At 40.0% G+C, this 27,012-nt stretch overlaps 1 protein-coding gene across 13 annotated transcripts in view; it reads left to right on the top strand.

Annotated features, from left to right (window-relative positions):
- The first annotated feature begins 4,738 nt into the window (after positions 1-4,738).
- MYBPC1 (myosin binding protein C1) overlaps positions 4,739-27,012 on the top strand; it is a 97,551-nt gene continuing 75,277 nt past the window's right edge. For 5 of the 13 annotated variants that reach the window (XM_060164516.1, XM_060164519.1, XM_060164523.1 and 2 more), the window contains exons 1-3: positions 4,739-4,871; positions 22,180-22,221; positions 25,079-25,120. In XM_060164516.1, coding sequence (XP_060020499.1) covers positions 4,847-4,871; positions 22,180-22,221; positions 25,079-25,120 — 109 coding nt within the window. In that variant the 5' untranslated portion in view covers positions 4,739-4,846. The remainder of the gene's footprint in view (positions 4,872-22,179; positions 22,222-25,078; positions 25,121-27,012) is intronic. The other 8 variants (XM_060164521.1, XM_060164524.1, XM_060164520.1 and 5 more) reach the window with 4 other exon arrangements.

Below are 27,012 nucleotides of genomic sequence, written 5' to 3'. Positions count from 1 at the left end.
CCTGTGCACTGCAATGAAGAATAGCCCCCACTCATCGCAACTAGAGAAAGGCCACATGCAGCAACGAAGACCCAATGCAGCCAAAAATAAAATAAATAAATTTAAAAAAGAAAGAAATGCCCTTTTAAATAACTCCTGGATCAATGAGAAAATAAAAACCTAAATCTAAGATTATTCATAAATTAATGAAAAAGTAAGAACTCTAAATCAAAATGTATGTGATACAACTAAAGACTTAGGCTGTAAATAAAGTCTAAATTAAATTCTCAACATAGAAAACAACAACAACAAACTTGACCAAAAGAAGTTAGGAGAAGAAAAGATAATAAAATCATAAACTGGTTCCTTCTTTCTTTCTTTTTTTTACATTTCACGGAAAACCTCTTGTTGGCCTTTTGGATAGAAACGGGATTATATTTTCCAGGAAGGATGATCCCATCATACTTCTGCTGGAACCAGCTCATGGCCTCCTTTTTGCTGATTCTGTTTAGCAAAGGAATGTGGAATTGTATTAATAGAATAACATACCGTAATGAAATAGGATTTTTACCAGGAAGGCAAGGATTGTCCAACACTTGTCAAGTTTTCAAAATATGTAACTCATTATGTAAACAAATTAAAGAAGAAAAACGTGATTACAATGATGTATACAAAAATACATTTGATAAAATTCAGTAGTTGTTACTAATAGTTAAGTAGGAAAAAAAGGAAACTACCTAAAAATGATAGACTATTTACTACAAATAGCAAATATCATATTAAAGTTTAAATACTAGATCCATTTCTATTAAAATCAAGAACAAGAGAGGAAGACCCACCCTCTGCACTATTATAACATATTTGGGCTTCTAACTAATGTAATAAGAAAATAAAATAAATAAAATTGAAAATTAAAAAAACAAAATTATTATTTGTACATATTATATTACTATCATAAATTATAGTAAATAAATCCAAGTGACTTTCCTAAAAATCCTATTTGAACTAAAAAATTATTTGATTAGGTGTCTGGATACAAAATAATTATACAAATAACTTCATAGCTTTTCTTTATACTCTCAGTAACCAGTTACAAATGGAAATGGAAAACCGAGATTCCATTTGAAATAGTAACAAAACTATGAAATGTCTAGGCACAAATTTAACATGAATGGTATAGGATTAAAAACAATTATTTTTTAATTAAGGTATAGTTGATATACAATATGATATAAGTTCCAGGTGTAAAAAAGAAAAAAGAGTGATTCACAATTTTTAAAGGTTATACTCCATTGATAGCTGTTATAAAATATTGGCTATATTTCCTCTGCTGTACAGTATACCCTTGTAACTTGTTTATACTTCTCTGCCCTCTTTGGTTGCTGCACGGAACATTACTGCTTTTATTTTGAAAGATGTGGCAGAGATTGATATTTACCTATTTAACATTCATTCTCATTCTCTTTAGTAAAAGAAGCCCATTGCCACTGACAATGAAAGACTATATTTCCCAGCTTCTTTTGTAGCCAGATATGACCATGTAATCAAGGTATGGCCCATGGGAGGTATCAGATGTTTTATGTGAGACTTCAAAGAAGTCCCAAAGATATTAAGAACGTGAGTCCTTTTTTTCTGCTGCCTGGAATGTGGATGTAATGGCTAGAGCCCTAGCAGCCATTTTAGACCATAAAGTTACCTTGGATGATAGAGCAGGATGAAGGAGTCTAGATTCCTGATGACAGTGTGGAGTCACTACAATGACTCTAAACTAATTACTTTTGAACTTGCTTTATGTGAACGAGAAATACTACTATCTTGGTTTAACTGTCATTATTTTGTGATTCTGTGTTATATTTAGCCTAATCTCATCCTAAATAACACAAAAGGAAAACCCCAGTAAAGGATTTAGTAAAAGAAAAAAAAAAAAAAAAAGAGCCCTATTGACCATTTTCCCCCTTCCTGAGAGTGAGGTTGAAGATAAGGAGTCTGCAACCTTCTAGATGAACGTATGACATCTGAAATAGAGGTCATGTGTTCTTAAAACGATACAGTCCTAGGAAAATTACACATGTCTACTTACTATTCTAACTTGAAATCTTGCTTTAACCATCTAATACACTCTACAACTATTTATCTTGAAATTTGTCCATACTTCCAATTCCTCCAATAATGTTTTATCTTTTTTATAATCAAGTCCTTAATTACCAAAAAGTTCCCTGGGTCATAAAATATTTTCTCCATGGGTTGCAACATTTCCTGGCACATGTTCACTTCAGTAAAATGATCAGTGTGTTAAAAACCCAATGCAGTGTCTGCAGAAGCCAAAGATGGCAGGGCACCTCTTTTGTGGCATGTGTGAAATCTGCCTATCACTATAAACATTCTTTGCAACATGACACTTTGCCCTTATGTCCATTTCGTATGTGGTATTCAGTGTGCTGGGAATGCTGAAAAAAGTGATTTTTTTTTTTTTTTTTTAGGATATAGAATCACAATGTTAAACCTAGAAGAGGCTTCAGAGGTCATTTTTTCAAACCCCTCATCTTACACAAAAGGAAACTGAGGCCCAGAAAGGCCACTTGACTTTCTTAAACTCTGCTGGTTAATGGCAGGTCCAGAAATAGAAACCAAGAGTCTGACTTCAAATTCTAGGTCTTTAATTTGTTTCATCTATTAATTGATACTCTTATGATAGACTCGGTAAAAAAAAAGTTACTGTTTTTTTCTTTCAATATATCTGACTTTGTATTACAGAATATGCTGTATTCTGACTGACATTTAGCTGTTTGGCATCTAAGATAAAGGAAAATTTTAAAAAGCAAAGCAATGTGCTCCGTAGCACTATGTGGTTGAGAAAAGGCTTTTCTTTGTAGAAGATGTTCATCGAGCTTCTTGACTGGCTTTCCTCCCCCCGCCCCCGCCGCCCCCACAAGTAGCTAAAGAATGATGCTTTGAGTTCTAAGTTGAGTTTCCATCCTTATATGAAAAGTTAAGAGTTTGGTAGAGCTAAGTCTGACCAGCTGTGCTCTCAGCCACAAGGGAAATTAAATGAGACAGTGTGGCTGGTTCAGCACAGATCAGTCAAAGTCTCTTGAAAATGGTCTTGAAAACACATAGCAATAAAAGCACACACGTAGTTGTCTTTTCATATAAACTAATTTTAGTCCTGGTCTCTAAGGTGCCATGCATGTGGACAAAGAAAGGAAAATGTCTTTTTTAGGTTGACCACTTGGTAGCTCAAATTTCTCCATCAGTTCTATGAGAGTTTGGGGAGAAAGTGGCCAAATCTGATAGTCTGCCAATACCTTAAGTTAGATTTGTGTGTATATTTGCCATCTTGAAGCAAAACAGTAGCTACTGGTCTATCTGAATTTCTTTGCCCATAACCCGTATATTTTTTTTTTTTTTTTTGCGGTACGTGGGCCTCTCACTGTTGTGGCCTCTCCCGCTGCGGAGCACAGGCTCCGGACGCGCAGGCCCAGTGGCCATGGCTCACGGGCCCAGCCACTCCGCGGCATGTGGGATCTTCCCAGACCGGGGCACGAACCCACGTCCCCTGCATCGTCAGGCGGACTCTCAACCACTGCGCCACCAGGGAAGCCCCCGTATATTTTTAAATGTATAATTCAGTGGGTTTTTTTTTAATATATTCACAAAGTTGTACATCCATCATCACTACCTAATTCCAGAGCATTTGCATCATTCCCTAAAGGAACTTCATGTCCACTAGCAGTCACTCCCAGTCCCACCTCCCTTCAACCCCTGGCAACCACTAATTGAGTTTCTGATACAATGGATTTGCCTATCCTGGATATTTCATATAAATGGAATCATACAATATATGGTCTTTTGTGTCTGGCATCTTTCACTTATAATGTTCTCAAGCTTCATGCTTGTGTTGTAGCATGTATCATTACTTCATTCTTTTATATACACTGTAATTTTTTTAAAGGATGTTTTTTGAAAAAAAGGTAAATGCGGGCTTCCCTGGTGGCGCAGTGGTTGAGAGTCCGCCTGCCGATGCAGGGGACACGGGTTCGTGCCCCGGTCCGGGAAGATCCCACGTGCCGCGGAGCGGCTGGGCCCGTGAGCCATGGCCGCTGAGCCTGCGTGTCCAGAGCCTATGCTCCGCAACGGGAGAGGCCACAGCAGGGAGAGGCCTGCGTACCGCCCCCCCCCCCAAAAAAAGGTAAATGCTAAGCATTCCTTAATAGACAACCTTGCTATTCTTGGAGGAGAAAATGAGACAAGATATTAAACATAGAAATTTGGCATGACAAATTAATGTTAATATGTTGATAAAAAGAAGAAAAAATTTTAACCCAATAATTAAGAATAGACAAAAACAAAAAGCTAATGGGAGCATAACATTATCATCAATATAGAGATTCTTCTTTATAATGTTAGTGAAAATTAAAGTATATATTGAATTAGCATGTTATGATTTTTAATTTGATTTAATTTTTTACTATCAGGCAAACTTTTTGCATTTCTGAGTTGACACATGTCTCTGTCAGACAGAAAGTGAAAAGCAAGAAGGAGCACAAGGCTGCAGCTGAATTTAGAAAGTTAGAGGTGTTCTCATAGCCACATGAGATGGACAGAAGATTCCTTCCAGTAGGCGAGAGAGCAGAATACAGACAACAGATGTGAGAAAGGTCCTCATAGCTGTCAAGTTCCAGCATCCTTGCGCTGAAGAAGGGGCGGTGCCAACATGATTGATATTCACAGGGAATATAAAAGGGCCAGACTTCTACCCAGCTGCTTGTCACACTGACCTGTACCATCTCTCTACTGCTCGTGGGGTTTCTATCAACTAGTACTGGAAGGGAGCAAACTCATTGGAGAATAACATTTTATTGTGGCCATGCCAGAACCCACTAAGAAAGAGGGTAAGATTCAACCATAGATCTTTTTCTTGTACTTTTTAAGAAAGCATGTTTCTTTTTGGTATTTTCAAACAAATATCCAATTTCTTAAATAGACTGTAAAATAATAGAATCACTATGATTTAAGGAAAAGATCCTTTAGAGTAAACAGACCAGAGGGAAAATAAAGGGAGAGTATAACCAATTGAAAAATATCTGATAATTATTGTTTATGAAGAATATTAACTAAAATGACAAATTATAATTCTATCATATTTTTCGAAGAATCTTTAAAGTTTAATGTAAGGGTGTTAATTGGTCATGATGAGCAGATTTCATTTTCAAGTGTATTTTCTTAGGTTCAATCACAAATTTTTCACCATGTATTTGCAGTTTGTGGGGGGCGGGAGGGGCTTGGAATGCTTTCTTAAATAGTTAATAAATTTGATCAAGGTTTCAAAAAAGAATTTGTAACAATATTTCCAGATTTGCTGTATTTTTCTCCTGGAAAGATGTTAAAAATATGCAGATGCATGTATTTTTACTTTTATCATTTTGGAGCTTTATTAGTTATGACATTCTTACGTTCTTGCCTGGAAAGAAAATCTAACACCAGTGATATCTTTGAATATCACTGATAGATTGTGTTCTTTATGACCTTTATTGAAGATAATTTCACAATATGTAGACTTTTAAAAATAATTAAGCTGAAAATAGTCTTCGTTAGAAGAAATGTTTCCTCCAATAAAGTTTCTCCTATACATAAAAAATCAATATCTAAAAACTACTAATTAATTACATAAATAAGCTGGAATTAGAAATTACTAAAATAACTAATGAAAAGCACAAATTAACAGCACAAGTATATTGAGTTTAGTTTTAAATGGAGACATCTTTTAAAAATATTTTCTCATTCATATCAGTCTTCAACAGTGCTTAGTAAATCTTTATTTTTCATGTCTGTAAATAAAAGCAACAAACAAACAAACGTTAGCAGGGAGCCAGGGAGCATAAAAATGGTATTTAGTTTTTTTCATTTTTTAATTCTAAAAACTCCTTTTAACCATTATTTCAAAGAATCCTGAAAAGGATGCTAGACTTGAATCCAAAATTGAAATACTAACCAAATTATCAAAAGTCTTTGAAATATATTTCTTTATGTAATTAAGTAACCAGTGTTGACAGGCTGTGGTGATCAGTTTACAGGTTGGCTTTACTTTGTGGCGGAGGGCATTGATGGATGAAGTCTTCCACCCGAAATAACCACACCAAATGCATGCATTAATATGGGAACTTAATCCTGACTCTCAGGCAGTGAGTCCAACTCCTGCTAAAGTGTCTTATTTGTCATGTAAATGATTTACATGTGTATTAAATGTCCTTTTCATTTGATCTGTCACTTGACTAGCCTCTTCAAGGCTTATTTGGGTGAAATGCATTCTGTGTTTCCTGACTGAGGACAGAATATTGTTTTAATTATCCTGCATTTAGTAAATCAATTTGCATGTGTTATTTTAAAGCCCATTGGAAAGTGATCAAAAAAGCTGAGAAACTAATAAATAAGATGATAAGCTGTAGAGCCTATAAAGCTAATTAAATTATTTGGATTGCAGATATGATAAAGTTTTACTTTTTGTCTGACAAAATCTGATCCATTCTACTTTTAAAGACAATGAGATTTTAGAGTGACAAAGAGGAAAATATATCTTCAACTTCAGCTCCCCCCGAAAAACCACGTATATATTTTGGTTATAGATCAACATACATACCAAAGTGCCCATAATCTTTTGCTATAAAAGCACTGTTGATATTCTGTGTAGGAGTTCCCCTCACCCAGCACAGTAATTTTATACTGATTCTTTGGTTAGTTTAAATTTGGATGGTGGGGAGTGGGGACAAAAAGAGGGTTTTTTTTAAATTTAAAATCCTTGGAGGAAGTACAGGGATTTTTTTGTTTCCTTACCGGCAGAACTGATTTGTAAAAGATCTACACCTTGAAGAGTTTTCTTAGTGAAATCATTGCATTTTTATTGTTTACATCAGAAGAGTAAGGAGTCTGGCAGTTCAGGAACTATTCTGGTCCTTGTACCTTCTCCTAACTGATTTCACTTTTACTGGAGTTGGTTTTGTTACATATGAGCATCCCTCTGAAAGACAGCCTCAAGAATAAAACATGCCACCAAACCAATTCTTCAGAGTCATTTCAAACTATCTGCAGAAACATTCTCCCAACCAGGTTTCTCCAGCCCCTACAGGTCTTCTTACATCTCTTCCTTAGCTGGGAGAACCATGCTCAGGAAGGGATTGAGCACTTGCTATAAATCTTGATAAGACACATGAGCTGGTTTGGCCCTCCTAAGATCCAGCAGCACCTGACAACTCTTAAAAAGAGATTGAGTTTTCAGCATCTGAAGGTGCAAAAGATGTCTCTCTCAACTGCCTCCCAACCTGCAGGGGTCTAATTCTAGGAGATTCATGTTGGGTCCTGGGAGAGCTGGTCCTTCTAAGGAGAAGAGGGAAGGACAGGTGTACCTTTAGACCTCAAGGAGGAACTCTAATGGAAGTAATTGGTCAACGGTCCTTACTTAGACCCTTCAAAATATTCTGGATGGCTCTGTAAGCCCTTTCTGAGAAAGAAAGCACTATTTTTAAGGAGTAACCACTTCCCATTGTCCTCCTCTGCACCTTTATCATTTGTACATCTGTTCACTGGAGAACTATACTCTTGGTACTGTCAGTTCCAAAGCTAAGGTCTGTCTTACACTTTAGATTGATGCAGAACCTGAGACCCAGTAAGATTAAATTGTTCTAATCAAATAGCAAGAGAAGATGTGGTAGGAAGTTTCAGATTTGTGGGAATCTCCCAGGATGTCTCATTTACATACCATCTATTAATTGAGCATTTACTATGAACTAGTCACTGGGATTTCAGAGATGTATACAACATGGTCTATGTTCTAAAAACCCTTACAGTTAATTGCCCCTGGGTCCTACTGAGTAAACGAATCAACTTTCACTCGAATTTTCTCTTTTCCTGTCAAAGAGTTATTTTATCAAACTAGAAATTAGATGAGTAATTTTATGAAATTAGAAATTTGCAATAGCCTTCCTTCTTTGTTTGAATCTCTAATAGTTTAAAAATACTATTAATGTTATTTTTGCCTATAAATCATTTCTTCAGAATTTTACCTCTGTAGTATGTGATGATTAAAACCATAAAGCCTGGTTCTTTAATCTACTTAGACAATTGTTAACTATCAGATTCTATAGAACCTAGAAAAATTCTTTTCTAAAACACCAAGTTCGGGCGTTAACATGAATTTTACTTTTTGTTATGTGATCTATCAGGCCTATTATATTTTATGTACTTAACTTGTAGGAAAAAGGCCAGAGTTCCTCCTTGGTGCTTGTGTGTCATTCAAAACACCTTGGGAGAGTCACTGTAACTTTCCTATCTTCCATGTAAGGTTTCTTCTTGAAAACTCAATCATATGGCAAAACATAGCTCCATTGATGAACATCATTTTAAAGGGTCATTCTGATAACTCCAGGAATCAAAGTATGGCATTGTTGTTACAGATTCTTTTGCTATATCAGCATGAAATATCTATCTATCTATTCTACCTTGGCCTATTTCAGTAGGATTAGGTGGGAACATGGGCATGGAGGATAATGTTCTCAGTCCACAGGAGTTTTTCCTTTGCTATGTCTTTCTCTTGGTCCCTAGAGATTTCATTACATTTTAATGTTCTGCTAAGCCCCAAACCTATCTGAATGCAGAGCAGCGTTCATCACCTCTTACCTATTTCCCAGCATCACTCAAGGCTTAGTCATCATCAGAAAAGGAGGCCTGATGATGGGAAACCTTCCTCTCATATTTACTCCTTGACCTTTAGTTTCCACCTGCATCTATTTCAAACACCAAAATAAATGTGTCTTCGGAGAAGTCATCTTACATATAGGCTATTACCTTTCCCTCAAATTGGGGAGAAGTACATTTGTTGGAAGTAAGCAAAAGAAAGGGAGAAGAGGGAGGAGGTATTTGATCGAGGGCAGCTATTTTCCTCCAAACTTCAAATGGTTCATTTAGGCCACATTGAAGATTTGGATGAAGAATAAAGAAGTTGCACGAATGAATACCAATGTTTTTCCCCCTGAAAAATCTTTGCCAGGCTGTACTGGAAAGGCACAGTGTAGGTCTGAGCTATCTGCTGTAAGGAGGAACACACTAGAGGGGCTTAATACTTGGCAAAATCATTCTTTTTCAGTAGCCTGCTTTTATGACTGTCCGGCTGCACCTGTTAGGAAGATAAATAAAGGACTGGCCAATTCTTTCCTCTCAAGCGCCCTAAATATATCGCTTAAAAAAAAACTTTGAAAAGACAGGTCGTATCCTTGCTTCTCATGCAGTAAGTCTGAAGCAGTCTCCCCCAGGCCTTGCAAAGAGCAGGGGTAAGGGAGTTCCTGAAATGAACAAAGGTCAAGGTTAGGCTCTCTGGCTGGTCTGAGAGACCCAAGAGAAAGGAAAAAGAGAAAAACCTATAATCCTTTGTTCTCTCAATGCCTCACTTTATTTTGGCCCAAGATATGGCCTTGAAACATTTTATTTTAGGTTCCTCCTGGACACACAATTCAGTTTCCTTATTTATAGCAATTTCAAAGTAACCCTTAATTTGACATGAATGTCAGAGTAAACTGCCCAAGCCGAAGTTGCTTTGAAGAAGTGCTTGGACACAAAAATAAATAAATAAACCATCTTTTAAAAAGCTTGAGCGAATACGAAACAATATTTTTGAATCTTTTTTGTAAACCCATATATGCTTTTTTTTTTTAGAGAGAGAGTTGTGAGAAGAGGCTGTCACAAAAGGAAATAGTGCTGTTGTTTTTACAGCCCTAGAAAGCAGTTTTGTTGTTTTTGCTTACATTTCTTATGATTGTTTGATTTAAAATTTATTTTTCAACTCTTTATGGTCAAACAGAAGAATTTGTATTGTTGTTAATAATTACTATTTTTATCTGCACTCCTCCTTAATTAGTTTATGAACCTATATTAAGAGACACAAAATACTCTTGGCAGTCCATGACTGTGGTAATTCTAGACCTCATCTCTAGACATACTTGTGTGTGTTAGATAATAAAGAACAGGATGAAAGCTCTAGCAATCAAAAATAAGCAGAAAACTATTAATTTCATGTGTGTACCTGCATAGATATGGCCATGTCTTTTCCTTTCCTTTTTCTTTTTTTTTTCCCCATTTCAGTTCTTGATGGGAACAGATGTCTTTTCTGGAGTCCTTAGTTTGTTCGGAATATTGCACCCTGGGGAAGCCCAATAAATACACAGAAAGGTAGTTACTGAAATACAGTGTTTTGAGTTAGGTTAATCATGAAGTAGCTATTGCTTATTCAAGAGCAGTTTTCTAAAATTTGAAAGCCTAGTGATTAAGGAAAATGAAACCGTGAAAAAGAAGAAAAGGCTTTATCACTTAATTTCCTACATGCATGCAAATTGTCTTGTAACTGGAGAGAACAGGGCATCTGTCCCCACAGCTTTTTACACAAACAGCCCCCAAACATCAAAGTGATGATACTGTTGCACCCAGATTTCTTCTTCATGGATAGGCCCAGTTATAATTCACAAAGAGTATACTTGTTTTGGACAGCCACACAGATAGACAGCAAGCCAAATTTCAGGATGTTCCCATGCAAGGGGCAGATTATTTATATACTTTTACATGCATTTCCAGAGTAAAGTTTTAGATTCCGTCAGATCGGGTCATGAAGTGGTTGATTTGGCAAAGAAAAAGACAAGGATCATTTAATCCCATGCCTATTTTTCTCTCTAAAATGAGTTCCCAAGAAGTTAACCATAATCTGACTTTCATTATGACTTTCAAGTCTGAAATCCACTTTGATAAGACTTTTGCCTTTTTATGCTCCCTAGGAATCTTTTTATGGGCCAGTTTGGCACATCAGTACAATACCTAAAATTATGTTTATTAATATGTCAGATGTTAGATTTTATAATTTTGTTTTCGTTTTTTGAATTGTACTTTAGATATTTACAAGAACTTAGGGCTCAAATTTTTCTTTTTCTCCAAAATCATCCAGTTCTTCCTCTAAATTACATCAAATCTCTTTCTAAGTTCCTCAGGAATTCTCTGCTTGTAGCAGGTAATACCTTCTTCCTTCTATAGAATTTTATGTTTTGGAGCAGAGTGTTCTGCTTATAACTAAGAATCACCTAATTACACAATTCTACAATTTAATTTCTCATTTTTTTTAGTTACATGTCTTTAGACTTGTTCTGCATAGAGTATGTATTTTGGGGGTTTCCTCACGTATATTGAGTAATAGTCATCATTAAACATAGTGACATAAACAAAGTATACTATTCACAGAACGTTCTAGACTGTTCAAATTCCAGCTGCACATGTATTGAGTTAGTTATACTTCATATGCCTCAGATTCTTCAGCTGTTAGATGTGAATAGTAATAGTACCTAACTTTTTTTTAATAAGAATTAAATGAGATAAATCTGGTAAAAAGCTCAGAATAAATCCTAGCATGTAATTAGAACTCAAGTCTTTTCCTTTTAATGCAGCAAACTCAGAAATCTTGTCGGGCATAAGGCGTTAAATGTCTCACATTTAATATAAAATTTGAGGGCATTTCCACCCTCTTATCAGTCACTGTAAGGTATGTAGCAACCACTGTTCACCTCCTTACCTGCTATTAATATTTATCATACAGTCCCAGACAGCTGTGGTTATTCTCATAACCATCATTGCCACCATGATGACTATTTCATTTTTTTTAAACTTGTGGTGGAATATCTTCGCTTTCACCCATGGAGGCTCAGATCAAATTAGAGGCCTACACTTCAGAGCCTCTGTTGTGTTCCCACTGAAATGTGTTATGTCCAGCTGGGGGTCCCCAGTTGTTAGCCAGATGGTGGTAACCGTTGTGGGAGCATGGCCTTTCCCACTTAGATGAAGGAGTCACCCAGCACAGTTGAACATGTAACTGTATCCTCCACCAAAGGTTATAAGGCTTGGGTGTTGGGGACATTAAGATTTTTCTTCCCACCCGGGGTGCTGTTGGCAGGTGGGGGTCTTCCTCTGGCCTGAACATTTCTGAGATAACCACATAAAGAACTCTGCATGACCACATATGGATAGGGTGGGTGATTGATTGAGTGGCTGTATTTACTGCTGTGGAATTTTATTTTTATGACCCCACCTGGCATCAGGCCTGTCCTTCCTCTATTTTTAAAAAGTCACCCAATGTGAGGCCTAGCAATGGCTTGGGGCAAGGCTTGTAAGGGATTTATTCTGATAAGCCTATAACCGCAGAAGAGTGGTATGATTGTAGGAATGGCCCACTCAGGAGCAGACTCCCAGGAAAGGCATACAAAGGGACTAAAGGGAGAAATCGTTAACAATTCAAATCACTTTTGCAATAATTTCCTTTTGACCTGTGCTAAATTTTTAAGCTTCAATTTGAGTAAAGCTTCTTCTACACTATTGTTCACATCTGTGTCACTCGCAACCCTCATTTGATTCTTACTTTAAAACATGGCAAGAATAATGATAAACAGACTAGTCATCAGACCTTAGCAAAAGATCTCATTTTCATCCAGCTCCATGTTAAGAGTGAGAAGCTATTTGTTACTGTGTAATAATAACCAGATTTTAATCCTCCTGTGTGGAATGACATCTTAAGTTAAAAACATGTATAATTAGAACGATGGGGCTTCCCTGGTGGCGCAGTGGTTGAGAGTCCGCCTGCCGATGCAGGGGACACGGGTTCGTGCCCCGGTTCGGGAAGATCCCACATGCCGCGGAGCGGCTGGGCCCGTGAGCCATGGCCGCTGAGCTTGCGCGCCCGGAGCCTGCGCTCCGCAACAGGAGAGGCCACAACAGTGAGAGGCCCGTGTACCATGAAAAAAAAAAAAAAAAAGAAAAAGAACGATGGAAGAACAAATTGACTAGGGAAGGGAAAAAACCCTGTGGATTCAGGGAATTTCCATCAAGCTAAATAATGAGTCACTGAAAATTTACATACTTGATGCACAATCAGACTCCACTTATTCAGAACCTTAGAATATAGTCTTTGGTGATATTTTGGCACGGTAAATAAATATGGATTAAATTGATTGAATCAAATTCTGAATAGCTGGATTCGATGGATAGCTAATAGTTCATTTTGTTCTTGAACCTTATTATTTCAACCAATTTGGTTATCAACATGCCTAAAATGTAATATATTACTTCTTATTTTGAAAAACAAAGTACAGTGGATATAATTTAACTTTGTCATCAATTATAGATATCTGTTATCTTACCACATGATATCCCGAGGGCTCAGATTATCTGCCTTTTTGTTAATGGGCCCACATTGATTTGTATTTTGAATTTGTGTCCAACTTTTGACAGCTTTCCTGTTTCATCCCTTGCCAGGAGGCTGCTGTCTTCTTTAATTACTCTTACCAGTCATATGTGAAGCTTCCCCCTTCTCTTCCCTCTGTTGTTTGCTTTGGATCCCAGCCAGGTCAATAATCTGGCTGAGTAGGGCTGCCCTAAAGAGTACTGTATTTAAGGAGGCACTAATTCTCAGCATCGTGCAAATGCAAGGTCCACACCTGGGTGTCAGTGCCTCCTTAAGTGTTGCTCCCTGGGCACCTGGCTCACCTCACCGTAGTTCCAGTTAGGGGCTGGGGACCTGGGGTTGGGGGGGAGGGTCTTCTCTTGGGAGTAAAGCATTTGAGCTCTTAGTGTACCAAGTAGGAGGAGCTTGAGACAACTCTTTTTGCTCTTCAGAAGCCCTTGTAATTTGCTGGTCAGCAGCTGTTATGTGGATAAATGAGGTTGCTAGATAGCTGAATTCTAAATAGGGGACGTGGTACTAGACAATATTACCCTTTTGTTCCTATTATTATGCACATCGGAAAATAAGTTACTGCCCTCCAAATCAGTTTATGGCTTTTATTTTGATTGCTTCATTCGTTTTATTAAGCAAGGCTACAGATTTTTCCTAAATGACGCATATGACATGAGTTGTTTTTTTTTTTAAGTGTGCACACACAAAATAATTTTTTAAGAAGATTTACCATAAATCCTCAATGATTCTCAAATTTTTGGTCTCAGATCCATTGGCATTCAGTAATTACTGAGGAAACTAAAAAGCATTTGTTTCTGTGCATTCTATCCTTCAATATTTACTGCATTTGAAATTAAAATTGATAAACTTTTAAAACTTAAGAGTACAAAACACATGTTCTATTCGCTGTCGGAGTGTTGGTGTCATCACACATTATATATCCTCTGGAAAACTCCATGGCCTGTTTGTGAGAGAATGTGAGTGAAAAAGGCATATAATGTCTTAGCATTATTATGAAAATAGTTTTGACCTCATGGACTCCTCAAAAGGGCCTCAGGGGTTCTTGGGGATCCCAGACCATACTTTGAGAATCTCTGTGTATAATTCCCCCTTAAATCCCAAGGTGTAACCTATCATCCAGACCTGTAGGCTATAATGAATAGAACAAAATAAGTATATAACTGTGAAAACATTAAATTACACATTAATTTATGTCCAAAAATCTTTACCTCTGATGCATAAACAATATGGCCAGTATAAATGCGCTGCCATTTGTGTTTGCTAATTTTTTTGGTAAAACTTATGATTCATATAATCAAAACTTCTGTAAATGTTATGAATGTCCCCATGCAGACAATAGTTTACATTAAAGCAGTTTCCATTGTGCTGTTATCTAGGCATATGAGAGATAGGCTGTGACATGTACACAGTGCCAGACCTCACTATCAACAGGGGATATACCTGACAGTGTTTATTGCATATTTAATCTAAAAGGGAAGATAACTTGCTATATTACCAAAAGTAACAAAACAAGCGCTGGCCAGATAAAACCTTATTCACCATGATTTCACAATACATAAAGCATTCACATGTTTTATTTCAAACCAAGAACTTGAGAATAAGAAATAATAATTAGTAATAACATATAATTTTCTCCTGTACCCCAGATTACCAAGGGATAGTTATAGTATTTGTTTTATCCCAAAAAAAGTGACAAAAAGAAAGCCACACACACACATATACACAAAGACGTATAATCCTACCACTCAATAATAACAACTGTTATTATGTTCTTATCTTTTCTATGCCTATATAACATATTCATATGATGTAATTATGCTCTCCATGCTATTTAATGGCTAAACTGAATTGCACATGAGGGCCCATAAAATAATTTTAAGTCGAACAACGTATTATTTGAGCAAGTGAGCCCATGGGAAGGAGAGAACTGGGTTAATCATATCATTTCAGTGTACAGACACAGAGGGAGAGGCAGGTTAATGCCTCCTAAAATTAAATTTTTTTTTCCCTTTGGGACTTCCCTGGTGGTGCAGTGGTTAAGAATCCACCTGCCAATGCAGGGAACACAGCTTCCAGCCCTGGTCCAGGAAGATCCCACATGCCGCGGAGCATCTAAGCCCGTGCGCCACAACTACTGAGCCTGTGCTCTAGAGCCCGTGAGCCACAACTACTGAGCCCACGTGCCACAACTGTTGAAGCCCGCGCACCTAGAGCCCACAACAAGAGAAGCCACCACAATGAGAAGCCCGCGCACTGCAGGGAAGAGTAGCTCCCACTCGCTGCAACTAGAGAAAGCCCGCATGCAGCAACGAAGACCCAATGCAGCCAAAAATTAATTAATTAATTTAAAAAATTGTTAATTATAAAAAACAATAAAATTAAAAAATTAAAATTTTCCCCTTTAATTTACTGATCATGGAACACTTGATTATGGAAAATAGAAGTGGACTGCGTTGGAGGGAGCCAACCATTTATGGAGTGACCGGGTTCCTGGTCTTTCAGCAAAGCACGAAGTCCACTTATGGGCTGTCTATTTAATAGCGGCCACCAGTGCCCGTCAGTTAGAATGCCCTGGCACTCACTGTGCAGGCCTGCCATTGGTGGCATACCTGTGCTTTTTACAGTAGGTGGTCATAGGAAAAATCCACCATAAATAGATCAAGCCCTTTGAAAGCATGTCAGCATTGCAGAGGGAAAGAAAGTCTATATCTGCGAATTAGAAAGGATCAAAGCACAGCCACCCTTGCTGAAGTAGGAAGGAGTTAGCTTTAGTTGCTGATTAAGACTCTGGTTAATTTTTATGTTGTCCGTGAAAATATTTCCTTGGGCTTAATTTTTCAAAGTATCCTGGTTTCTTTTTTTTATTATTATCATCCATAAAAAGTTTAAAAACAACAACTTATATAACCCTGCTTCTTGAGTCCATCCTGTTTGTTTTCCAACAGTGACAATGGGTGAGGACGGATGAGGGGGACAAGAAGCTGACTTTATTCACCTGGCAGAAAAGTCCCATGGAATTTGCCCTTTGTTTTTTGGGTTTTTTTTTTTTGCGGTACGCGGGCCTCTCATTGCTGTGGCCTCTCCCGTTGCGGAGCACAGGCTCTGGACGCACAGGCTCAGCGGCCATGGATCACGGACCTAGCCGCTCCGCGGCATGTGGGATCTTCCCGGACCGGGGCACGAACCCGTGTCCCCTGCATCGGCAGGTGGACTCTCAACCACTGCGCCACCAGGGAAGCCCAGCCCTTTGGTTTTTGAATAAGCAGGAGTATAGCAGGACCCCACCTCAAGAGATACCTGTTAGCTCAGAATCTCAAGCTTTAGAGAGCTTCCCAAGGCCTTGTGCTTTTTGACACTTACAACATGGCGGAACTAGGTAACAGTGGAGTTGGCATGGTTGGCTGAGGGTTTTTGCTAAGACATGAAGCCCAGATTTTGAAAAAGGAGAATGCTTAGAAAGGCAAGTGGTGTTTTGAGGGCCAAAAACTCTAGTCCTAATTGCTCTCCCCAAATGGAAGGCGTGCTGACAATAAGAAGAAATCTAAATGATGGGGTTGGGTGAGTGCCTGGGAGCGGTCAGCCAGCAGGAGGGTCACGAATGGGAGACATAGTATTCCCTGTAGGGAAGGCAGACGAAAAAAGCTGCCCTCGGAGTGCCAGGGGACGGTTCTTGATTTCTTGGCAGCGGGCAGAAGGGGCTTTCGTGCGGGTAGGAACAGCCTGCCAGTCAACTATATTTACAGAGCACCTGCTGTGCAGAATTTGAAAAGGAGGAGGAGACAGGCCTTGTCCTCAAGAAGCTTGTGATCAAAGAGAGAAGAGAAGTTCCCAAGTACTGTGAACGGTGTCAGATTTGGAATGGGAGAGGATTTGATGACATGGAAGGCTCAGTCTGAGCATTCTTATTCAAAGTGTGGGTCGTGGACCCACAGCATCAGCATCACCAGGGAGCCTGTTAAAAATGCAGAATCTGGAAGCCCGCCGCAGACCCCCAGAGTCGGAACCTGCACTGGACCAAATCCCTAGATGATTCGTCTCCCCATAGCAGTTTCAGAAGCACAAGAGGGGCCGTGGAGGTGCTGAGTCTCGAATGTTTTGAGAGAGAAAACCACCTGGCTTGGTAACTAAACTGATAGAAAAAGGCAGTTAATTTACCTGAGAGTCTTTTTTATTTTTTTTAATATTTATTTATTTGGCCGCACGGGGTCTTAGTTGTGGCATGCAGGATCTTTGGTGTCGCGTGTGGACTCTTAGTTGCGGCATGTGAGATCCAGCTCCCTGACCAGGGATGGAACCCCAGCCCTCTTCCTTGGGAGCCCGGAACCTTAGCCACTGGACCACCAGGGAAGTCCCTACCTGTGAGATTCTTAAACACAAGCATCTCATCTTAGCCACCTTTATAAACCCCACCCTTGTTAAATTCATAATGAGACTCGATGAATTCTGGTCCCTATTCAGTGGGGTACACTGGAAATTGTTGTGAATGAATTATTGTTATAGAGGCAGCTCATGGATTTGGGGAACACGCAGATGATTCTTAGAGGCGTGAGCAAAGCTGGGCATGACAGAGCCTGTCAGAGACAAACATGAGTGAGAGAGATGCATAAACAGTTATTTTAAGGCAAAAGTGGGGAATAGCTCAAGGCCCTGAGACTTACCCACAGTGGTTCATTTTCAGTCTAAGTCATGTGCTGCTTGGCCTTCACCACACCTGGTCCCCCGTCTCTCCAGATTTAGAACAGCTGGAATTCTTTGGCTCAACTGCCTTGAAGTCTATTGAGAGTTCATCTTCTTATCCTTTCTGTCCCACCAGGACTGATTGATTGATCAATGTATTTATATTGCCCAAACTCTATAATGCATGTAGAACTCATCAAAATAATAATTATTACCATTTTACAGTAGGAGAGTGAGGGGCCTCCCTCCTCTGTTCATTTCCCAGATGCTTCCTCAGCCCCGACCCCAATTCCAAACATGTTCTAACATGATGCAGCCCACAGACCTAGCAATAAGGCAAATCCCGGCAGGTAGCATGTGAGGAAAGACCTGAGTGTCATTCTTCCAGGTTATGTCACAGTAAAATCATGATCATAATGATAAGAACCATGAAAAGAGAGAGAAAGCACATATGATGTTTACCACATTCCCTGCCCCTGCAGGAACCCCTTCATTCCTGCCAGCAAACCTTGAGATAGGCTTTGCTATTATTTCTATTACATAGATGAGGAAATTGAGGCATATTCCACACCCCATTCCATAGGGCAACATCCAAATGAGACTCTGTGGCCATGACAATCAGACCGATCGATTCAGCAGGGAAAAATGCAGGAAAATCTCTGAAAAGCCCATCAGCCCACTTCTGCCTCCACAAGCGTGAGCAGCTGAGAAGGGAAATGCAGCCCCAACCTGCAGAGGCCAGGTGCTGACTCTAACCGACCTGGTTCCACCCTTCATGGGCGGTGGGACCCCCACAGGGCCTCAGTTCCCATCTGCAAAGTGGGGATAGTGATAGTACTGACTGCATAGCGTTGTAAGGATTGTAAGAACTAATATACACTAGGTCGTGCATGCAGTGGGTGCCCATACACGGTTGTTATTTATTTATTCCTTCACTGGCTGTCAAATAATGGGGATTCTATGATTTTAAGCAGGAGAAGTTGTGGCTCTGCCTCTTCACCAGGCAGGCAGGCATTTGCCTACTTGTATTTGTCGCAGCTCTCCTGAAAATGTAGCAGCATTAATACCCTCTCATGTTTCTGTAGTTCTGACTGTCTGATACAGCTGGCTGTTAACGATGGATGTTCTGCGGATTTGCTGGAAGTGGAACTAAGCCCTTTAACTTCTCATTTTGGTCTGATTTGTTACATAGAACACTAGGGCTATAGACACCATGGAAATGAAGAATTCACATTCAGGGCACTTCTACAGTTTCATTGTCCAGCAAGGTTCTCTTTTCTTCATTTGATTAGAATTCACCCTTGGCCTTTTTTTCCCCAAACAGGATTTTAAGCAACCTCAGCTTCCCTTACAAAATGAGCCTTTGTTTCCAAAGATGCTGGGGAAGAATAGCCAATTTGATAGCTCACACACAGACACCAAAGAAACCCTTCGTAATTCTTTTCTATCAATTCATTTTGCATTTAATATGGTTTCAGCGGTTAGAGGAAGTACCAGGGATACAGGAAAGGAATGAAAGATCTGTGTTTTTGTTTAGTTGGGAGGGACAAGAAACACAAATATATGGAGACAACTGGAAAATACTTTTAAAATAATTAGGAAATAAATAGTGTATCATGAGGTGACCCAGAATGCCTCCAGGATAAAGGACGGGAACAGAATGGAATAATCAGCTCTGAGAGTCTTAAGAGGAATGTCAAAAAGACAGACCAAGATTGCCAAAGACTAATAATGGTAATAGTTATTGCTGTAAATTATAGAGCTCTATCCTACACGCCAGGAACTGTGCTATGCATTTTACATAGGATTAGCACCCTAAGAGGTCATTTATCTTGTTATCCTTATTTCACATATGAGGACACCAAGATTGACAGAGATTAAGGAGTTGTTCCCAATTACACAACTCGTAAGGCGTAGGGTCAGGATTTGAACCTAGATCTGTCTGACACAATCACATGTAGAGGAAAAACAGAAGGTCTGTTGGGGAGAAGATCACCACTCTTCTCAGTGGCAGGAAGGTCAGAAGGTGAACAGAGAAACCAACGCTAGAACGGGAGCCACTGGGGTCACTAAGAAGAGGGAGAGGCAGGAGGTGCCTGTCAACAATGGCTTTGACCCTTAACCTGGAGAGTGTGGACCTAACCTAGTAGGTAACAGGGACCCTCTTGGGTAGAATAACAGGATGAAACACAGTGGTGGCATAAGTAAACCTGCAGCTGTGGGAAAAGAGACTGGAAGGCAGAGAAACTTGTCTTAAAGGGAACCAGGAAGATGTCCATGGACATTGGATGACAACGGCCAAGTCCAAAAGATAGAGCGTCAAAGAAATAGGCTCCTTGCTCTCGGTATTCTGATACCTGTGTGTAGCCCCAGCTCACCCAAAGCCAAGAGGTCAATATGAGATTTCCATTGCTGCACTCAAATCTCTGAAAATAAAATGCTTTGACAGAGGGTTTCGTCTCCTGCTTGACACTGGCAGGAAAGATCCTTTCATGACGTGGCAAAGAAACGAAAGTGTTTCTGGTGTGCCATGTCCAGGACACTTGTGCTATCACCGTATCTTCAAACCACATCACATTGACCACATTATCTTCTGCCTGTCTGTTAGGTGATATGTCTTTTCTCCTTTGGTTAGATTCCGCTCCCCTCATTACTAAATCGTAAATACTTGTTTATGATCATCTGAGTGGAAATACGGTGATCATGTATTTTTAAACAATAAATTGGAATTTGTACCCAGCACAAAAAATTAGTGATGAAAGAAGACATTGCCGTTTCCTGGCAGCCCTGCATCACTCCTCCCCTGATTGCTGCTGCAATGCAGGCTACTCCTGCTTCTGTCTCCTCCCAGCCTGCCTAGACTAAAGCGGGGCACTTGGCCTGCGCAGTGATCACTCTCAGGCCAAACTCCTTGTTGTGAGGTATTGTCCTCTTTGCTTGGAAAGAGCCACTTGTGGAAAAAATGTGGAAAATCCTAGATCTGGACAAAGATAAGACTCCTGGGATCCCGCAGTGTGTCTATACTACAAAAACTTTTCTTTGGTATTTACTTATCAAACAGAAAATATTTTTAAAAAGATCACCTTCAGGGCTTCCCTGGTGGCGCAGTGGTTGAGAGTTCGCCTGCCGATGCAGGGGACACGGGTTCGTGCCCCGGTCCGGGAAGATCCCACATGCTGCGTAGCGGCTGGGCCCATGAGCCATGGCCGCTGAGCCTGCGCGTCCAGAGCCTGTGCTCCGCGGCGGGAGAGGCCACAGCAGTGAGAGGCCCGCGTACCGCAAAAAAAAAAAAAAAAAAAAAGATCACCTTGAATAACTGCCTCTTCCTGCCCTGGAGTAGTAGCAGCTGACTCACGTACCCATCACTAAGTCCCTGTTCTGGGCATCCATGGAGATTCAGCAGGGGAAATTCTATGCCCGTTGCTCATAGGATATGCCTTTAGCTACTTGGACATAGTATATTCTTTAAAAAAAGTTTCTTTAACAGACTTTACCACCAGACTGCTCTATAATCCTGGATATCCAAAGCCTAGGATAAAAACCTCAAAACCAGAGCTATGAAACCTTTGCATAAGTGTAGGCGAAAATCTGCTCCAGGTATACAAACTTCCAGAAATGACTGTGACTGTGAAGGGGGTTGATTCTGTTTCACAGAACAGCATAGTGGTTCTGAACAGTGATTTGCTTTGTAATAAAAGGAAACGCTGCAAAGCCAGAGGACTTTGGTCTCATCGTCATTCAGAAAGTATGTCTCATGAGGGCAGGATGGTGTCAGAGATGCTGCACTGTCCTTGCACTCTGGGGAAAGTGGGGTCTCATTTACAGAGCACCTTAGGCTCTAAGGGACGTGCTTGGTACTCGCTGTGTCTCATTTCGTCCTCACAGCAGCCCTATGCATATGAGATAGGTGTTGTGTCCATTTTTCCAGAGAAGGGAAACAGGCTCAATGCATTAAATGCCCCGCCTGCTGCCAGAGGGGATAACTAAGTGGAAGGACGTCTGCACGCCCATTTTACCTGCGCTCTGTCCGTCACTAAACTCTGCCCCTCCTGGAAGTCCACATATCTTCAAACCACATTTAGATCCTCACCTCACACCATACACCAAAAGGCAGTGTGTCTTGAGTTGATGCTTTTCTTCTCGTCAGTCCAGAGAAGATGGCTGCCTGGAGATGAACAGAGCCTGGGGCTGTGGAAAATATCTTTTCTCAGGATAAATGAGACTAACACTTCCATTACTCTTTACATTTCCAGAAAATGAAGTGCTGGCCCCAGCACCAGCTCCACCCCGGGAAGGTGAGTAAAAACATGGCCTTATATGTTTGGGCCGCAAATACGGAACATCCATCCCAGCACGAGTTGGCCTCCATTGAGGCTGTGAACTTTAACCCAACTCCCATGGAGAAGGTGGATGACCACAGTTCTTATAGGTTTGTAATAATAACCATACCTTGTGTTTATATAACTTTCTTATGTTAATCTGACTTGGATGGCACGTCATATACTTATAAGACCTTTGAAGTTATGCCAAAGTTGTTGTTACGCCCATGCTTTAGCGTTGTGGAGGCTGAGTGTCCCAAGGGGCTGAAGGATTCACGGTGATTTTTCACACATAACTAAAGGCAAACAAAGCCCACATCTTTCTTGTGAGCGTGGGGTGATCCTACCTCAGTCCTGGAAGATGAGCGGCCCTTTCCTTACTTGAACTATGTCACCATCAAGCACCTCCAGAAACTCCTAGGGGAGTTTCCAGGAAGGTTTGGTGGCCTCCAAGGCTGAACATCAGCGACAACTTCTCCAGTCTTTATACCCTGTTGTCCAGCAGGGGGCAACAGAAAAGCAAGCAATAAAGAGTTCCAGTGAACTCCTTGGCAGGTAGAGGTAGTGCCCAGCAACACGACAGGTAAAGCCTGCTTTTATATCCACCAACACCTAAGGAAGAGAACAGGATTAGAAGAATGGCAAGCCCAGGACTTCCCTGGTGGTGCAGTGGTTAAGAATCTGCCTGCCAATGCAGGGGACACGGGTTTGAGCCCTGGTCCAGGAAGATCCCACATGCCGCGGAGCAACTAAGCCCGTGCGCCACAACTACTGAGCCCGCATGCCACAACTACTGAGCCCGCGTGCCACAAATACTGAAGCCCACGTGCTCTAGGGTCCGTGTGCTGCAACTACTGAGCCCGTGTGATGCACCTACTGAAGCCTGCATGCCTAGAGCCTGTGCTCCACAACAAGAGAAGCCACCGCAATGAGAAGCCCACGCACCGCAACGAAGAGCAGCCCCTGCTCGCCGCAACTAGAGAAAGCCTGCATGCAGCAATGAAGACCCAATGCAGCCAGAAATTTAAAAAAAGAATGGCAAGCCCAAGTGGAATCTCCAGAACCATTTGTCTGCTCAGCCCCCCGGGTGGGGGCAACCAAAATTACATGCATTTTCCACGAAGGTACCAAAGTGCCCTCTCTCGTCACTCTTCCTCCTAAACAAGACGAGAAACTGGCATCCATTCAAGTATTATTCACAGGATATTTACCATGTGTACACCTCTACTCTAACCCTTCAGAAGGATACAGAGCTACCTATCAAATACTTATTGATAGCTAGATGCAAACGTACTCTACCAGATGTAGTCGAGGAATTCTAAGTAGGAAATATTTCCCTGTATTCAGTTTGCTTACAGCCAAGTAGGAAATGAAATACAGCACAGAGAACAATTAAGTAAGATACAAACACAATATTGAAACATCAGACACCGCCGTAAGAACCTCACAAGGCGGTATGTGACTTAATGCAGGTTAGTTGAATTGACAATGTGGTGTGAAGCCAAGGGCTAGGAGGTCACCATAGACCAGTCCAGCCTGGGTGAAAACAGGAATTGAATACGGCTTCAGTTGCTGGTATTTTTGCATGGAAATTTATAAGAGGATAGGACGCTCTTCTGCTTTAGAGATTATTTTTGGGAGGGCAGTTTGAGAAATCTAACTGCTCAGAGGAATCCCCTCCGTCCAGCTAAGAATACTAGATTCACACACTCAAAATCCTTCCATAGTAAAGAAGAGTACTGCTGTGTGTTAAAATAAATGAAACAGGCTCAGTGCCATGTTCGTTCAAACAGGGACAAGTTCCAGTTTAGTTTTCTTTCAAACCCATGTAAGATGTGTGACATTCTTCTTAGGAACTTCTTTGGTGTGTTTTCTCCTTGCACATACAGATTTATTTTTTGCCAGCACTGAGGTCACTGAGACCCTGCAGGCCATTACTGACATAACCTTTCCCTTCTGCTCTTCAGAGCAGCAGCTGTCATTGGGCCACTATAAAGTTTCCCTTGTTACGCCACGTTTCATATTCATTATACAATACTGACCTCCTGTCCCTAAAACAAGTCTTCTTCCAAAGTCTGCTAAAATTATCCATATTAATTCATTAAGATTCAGATGTCAGGGTTTCCCTGGTGGCGCAGTGGTTAAGAATCTGCCTGCCAATGCAGGGCACACGGGTTCGAGCCCCGGTCCGGGAAGATCCCACATGCCGCGGAGCAACTAAGCCCATGCGCCACAACTGCTGAGCCTGCACTCTAGAGCTAGTGAGTCACAACTACTGAAGCCCGTGCACCTAGAGCCCACGCACCGCAACAAGAGAAGCCACCGCAATTAGAAGCCTGCGCACCCAAAGAAAAGTAGCCCCCGCTCACCGCAACTAGAGAAAAGCCCGTGTGCAGCAATGAAGACCCAACGCAGCCAAAAATAAAAAAATAAATAAATGAAAAAAAAAGAATGAGTTAAGAAAAAAAGAAGTTGTCCCTTGTTGGGATCTAAAATGAAGTGATCTATATTTTATACTATTTCCATACCAGCATGTTATAATAGGTTCCCAGCATAGCTAAGCTATTTTAACAAAATCTGTTACGTGTTTCCATGTATACTTTTCCCCAAAATGATCAGATTTGTTAACTACTTTTATTAAGTTTAACGTGACTCTACATTATAATTCCCCAATTTGTAATTCACGTGTAGCATAATAAAGGAGGATATAGCATCATGTGTGCTCTGTTCTGTTATTAATTTCCTCTCTCCCCACCTCCACCCTGTTGCTCATCACACAATAAAATGCTTTCTTTAAGATACTTTTAAAAATGTGTTTGTACTTTCCACACAGAACCAAATAAAGAGAAGCAGGCCGGAACTTCACCAGCAAAAGGTGAGTTGGAGGGAGGGAAAGTGAGGCTGAATTCACCAAAGTTAGAAGCAGAAAGAGCTCAGTAATGATTGCCGTGGAGGCCCCATAGAATTCCTCTGCATTCTTTCATCAGTGTGTATTAGAGTTCTTCCTTTGCATCTTATCTGCATAACCCAATCAGCATAATGACGGATGGTGCTTTGATCAGTTTTCATTACATTTTTAAAAGAAAAACAACAATGATAAAAATATCACAAGCAGTTGTTGAGATGCCAGCAAATTTATTTATAGTTTCCAAGTTCCCCTGTGCATGTGAAGGAAAAGAGGTGTCTGGTCTTCTTGGGATTACACCAATTTGGAAAATTATCTTAATTACCCAGATTTTTTTTAATTTAATGTTTTCATGTTACTGTGTAAACGGTTCCAGGTTTCACTAGTAATTTTGAAAACTAGCATCTCATTTTGTAACATTTATGTTCATGGAGATTTATATAATGATTTATATAGAGGGACAATATAATCTTAAGCAAACGTCACGTTATTCCTTATTGAACTGGGAACATTTGTTTCTGTCCTATTATTCTATTTTCACTTTATATGGAGGTAGTCCAGTTTTAGAAAATGAATAATTTTTATCATATACTTTTTCATGGATCCATGAAATACTAATTCCTTTGGCTCCCCATGGAGGAAGTCATTGTCAGTACTGACCATTTGTCTTAAGTAAAGGAGCATTAGTCTTCTATAGAAGAAAGTTTTCACAGAGGTAGACCTGACAATTTTGCTTTGTATGTTTGTATCATCATTTAAAAAATTTATTTTTTATTTGTGCACTGAGTAACATAGTTTAGAGTCTGGAATAACCCATGATTTCTTGACTACAATAAGACCTTTCTCTTTTTTCCTGGACACCACTCAAAAGCATGTTAAGTATCTTTTTGTTCTTACTATGTCATATTTCATTAACTAATTCCTATGATATTTTTGTCTTCTATATATTAGTAAAATACTTTTTTTTTTCAGTACATTGGACCACTTTTCCTCAGCTAACTTGAATTTACAACTCTCATAAATGAACACATAGTGTTAGTATACTTACTTTGTCCTTGACCTTCAGTGGCTCCGTGAATAGTAACATGAATGCTAATCCTGGCCACATGGGCCACAGTCTGAAGGTTATTTGCATATGGAATGCAAACAGTGCAAACTCCTAGAACTCCTTCCATGAGATGGGTTCAAGGAGGTTTGGACATCCTGGCTGAAGTTATTACAACATTCTCCTTTACAAGGCTGATGGCATACACCTCTGTTTCCAAATTTGGAAAGGTGCTTGGACCAGGCTGTAAGGCTCAACCAACAGAGCAGATGATGTAATCCCAGAAGGCAAACTGTCAAAAGTTTAAACAAAGCCTGCGCCTGACCCTTAATCTGAAAATCATATTATATTTGTATGCTTAAATGCGAAAATGGCTTTCTGTAAGTTAAAATCAACCAACCAACCAGTCTACCAATCAACAAAAACCCTTTTCCTTACCAGAACACGATATGATGAAAGAGCAAAGTCAGATGACCAAGAAAGTCATCCTGAAATTAGTAGCATTTTTTTCCTGACATTTGCAGAAGTGAAACAAGGTCATGGCCACATGCAGTCATGTGCCCAGGTACATAAACTGCCACGTATGTATTTTCTCTACATGCCTAGAAAGCAAATCAATTTAGGATAGAAAGTGACATCCCTAAATAAAGAAGGTAGGTGGTGGAAGTTATTTCTAAATATACAATCCCCTTCCACCATTACTTACTTTCATCAAGGACAGGGAAGTTTCAAAGAAAATACCCAAGTGAAAAGTAGACACACTAGTCATTGCTATTATGAATAGCCCTGGTTGAGAAAGAATTCTTGCATCAGCATA

The sequence above is a fragment of the Lagenorhynchus albirostris genome, chromosome 11 (assembly GCF_949774975.1).
Source record: "Lagenorhynchus albirostris chromosome 11, mLagAlb1.1, whole genome shotgun sequence".
Lineage (NCBI taxonomy): Eukaryota > Metazoa > Chordata > Mammalia > Artiodactyla > Delphinidae > Lagenorhynchus > Lagenorhynchus albirostris.
Note: the sequence above shows the minus strand (reverse complement) of the source record. Positions and strands in the feature narration are given on the sequence as shown.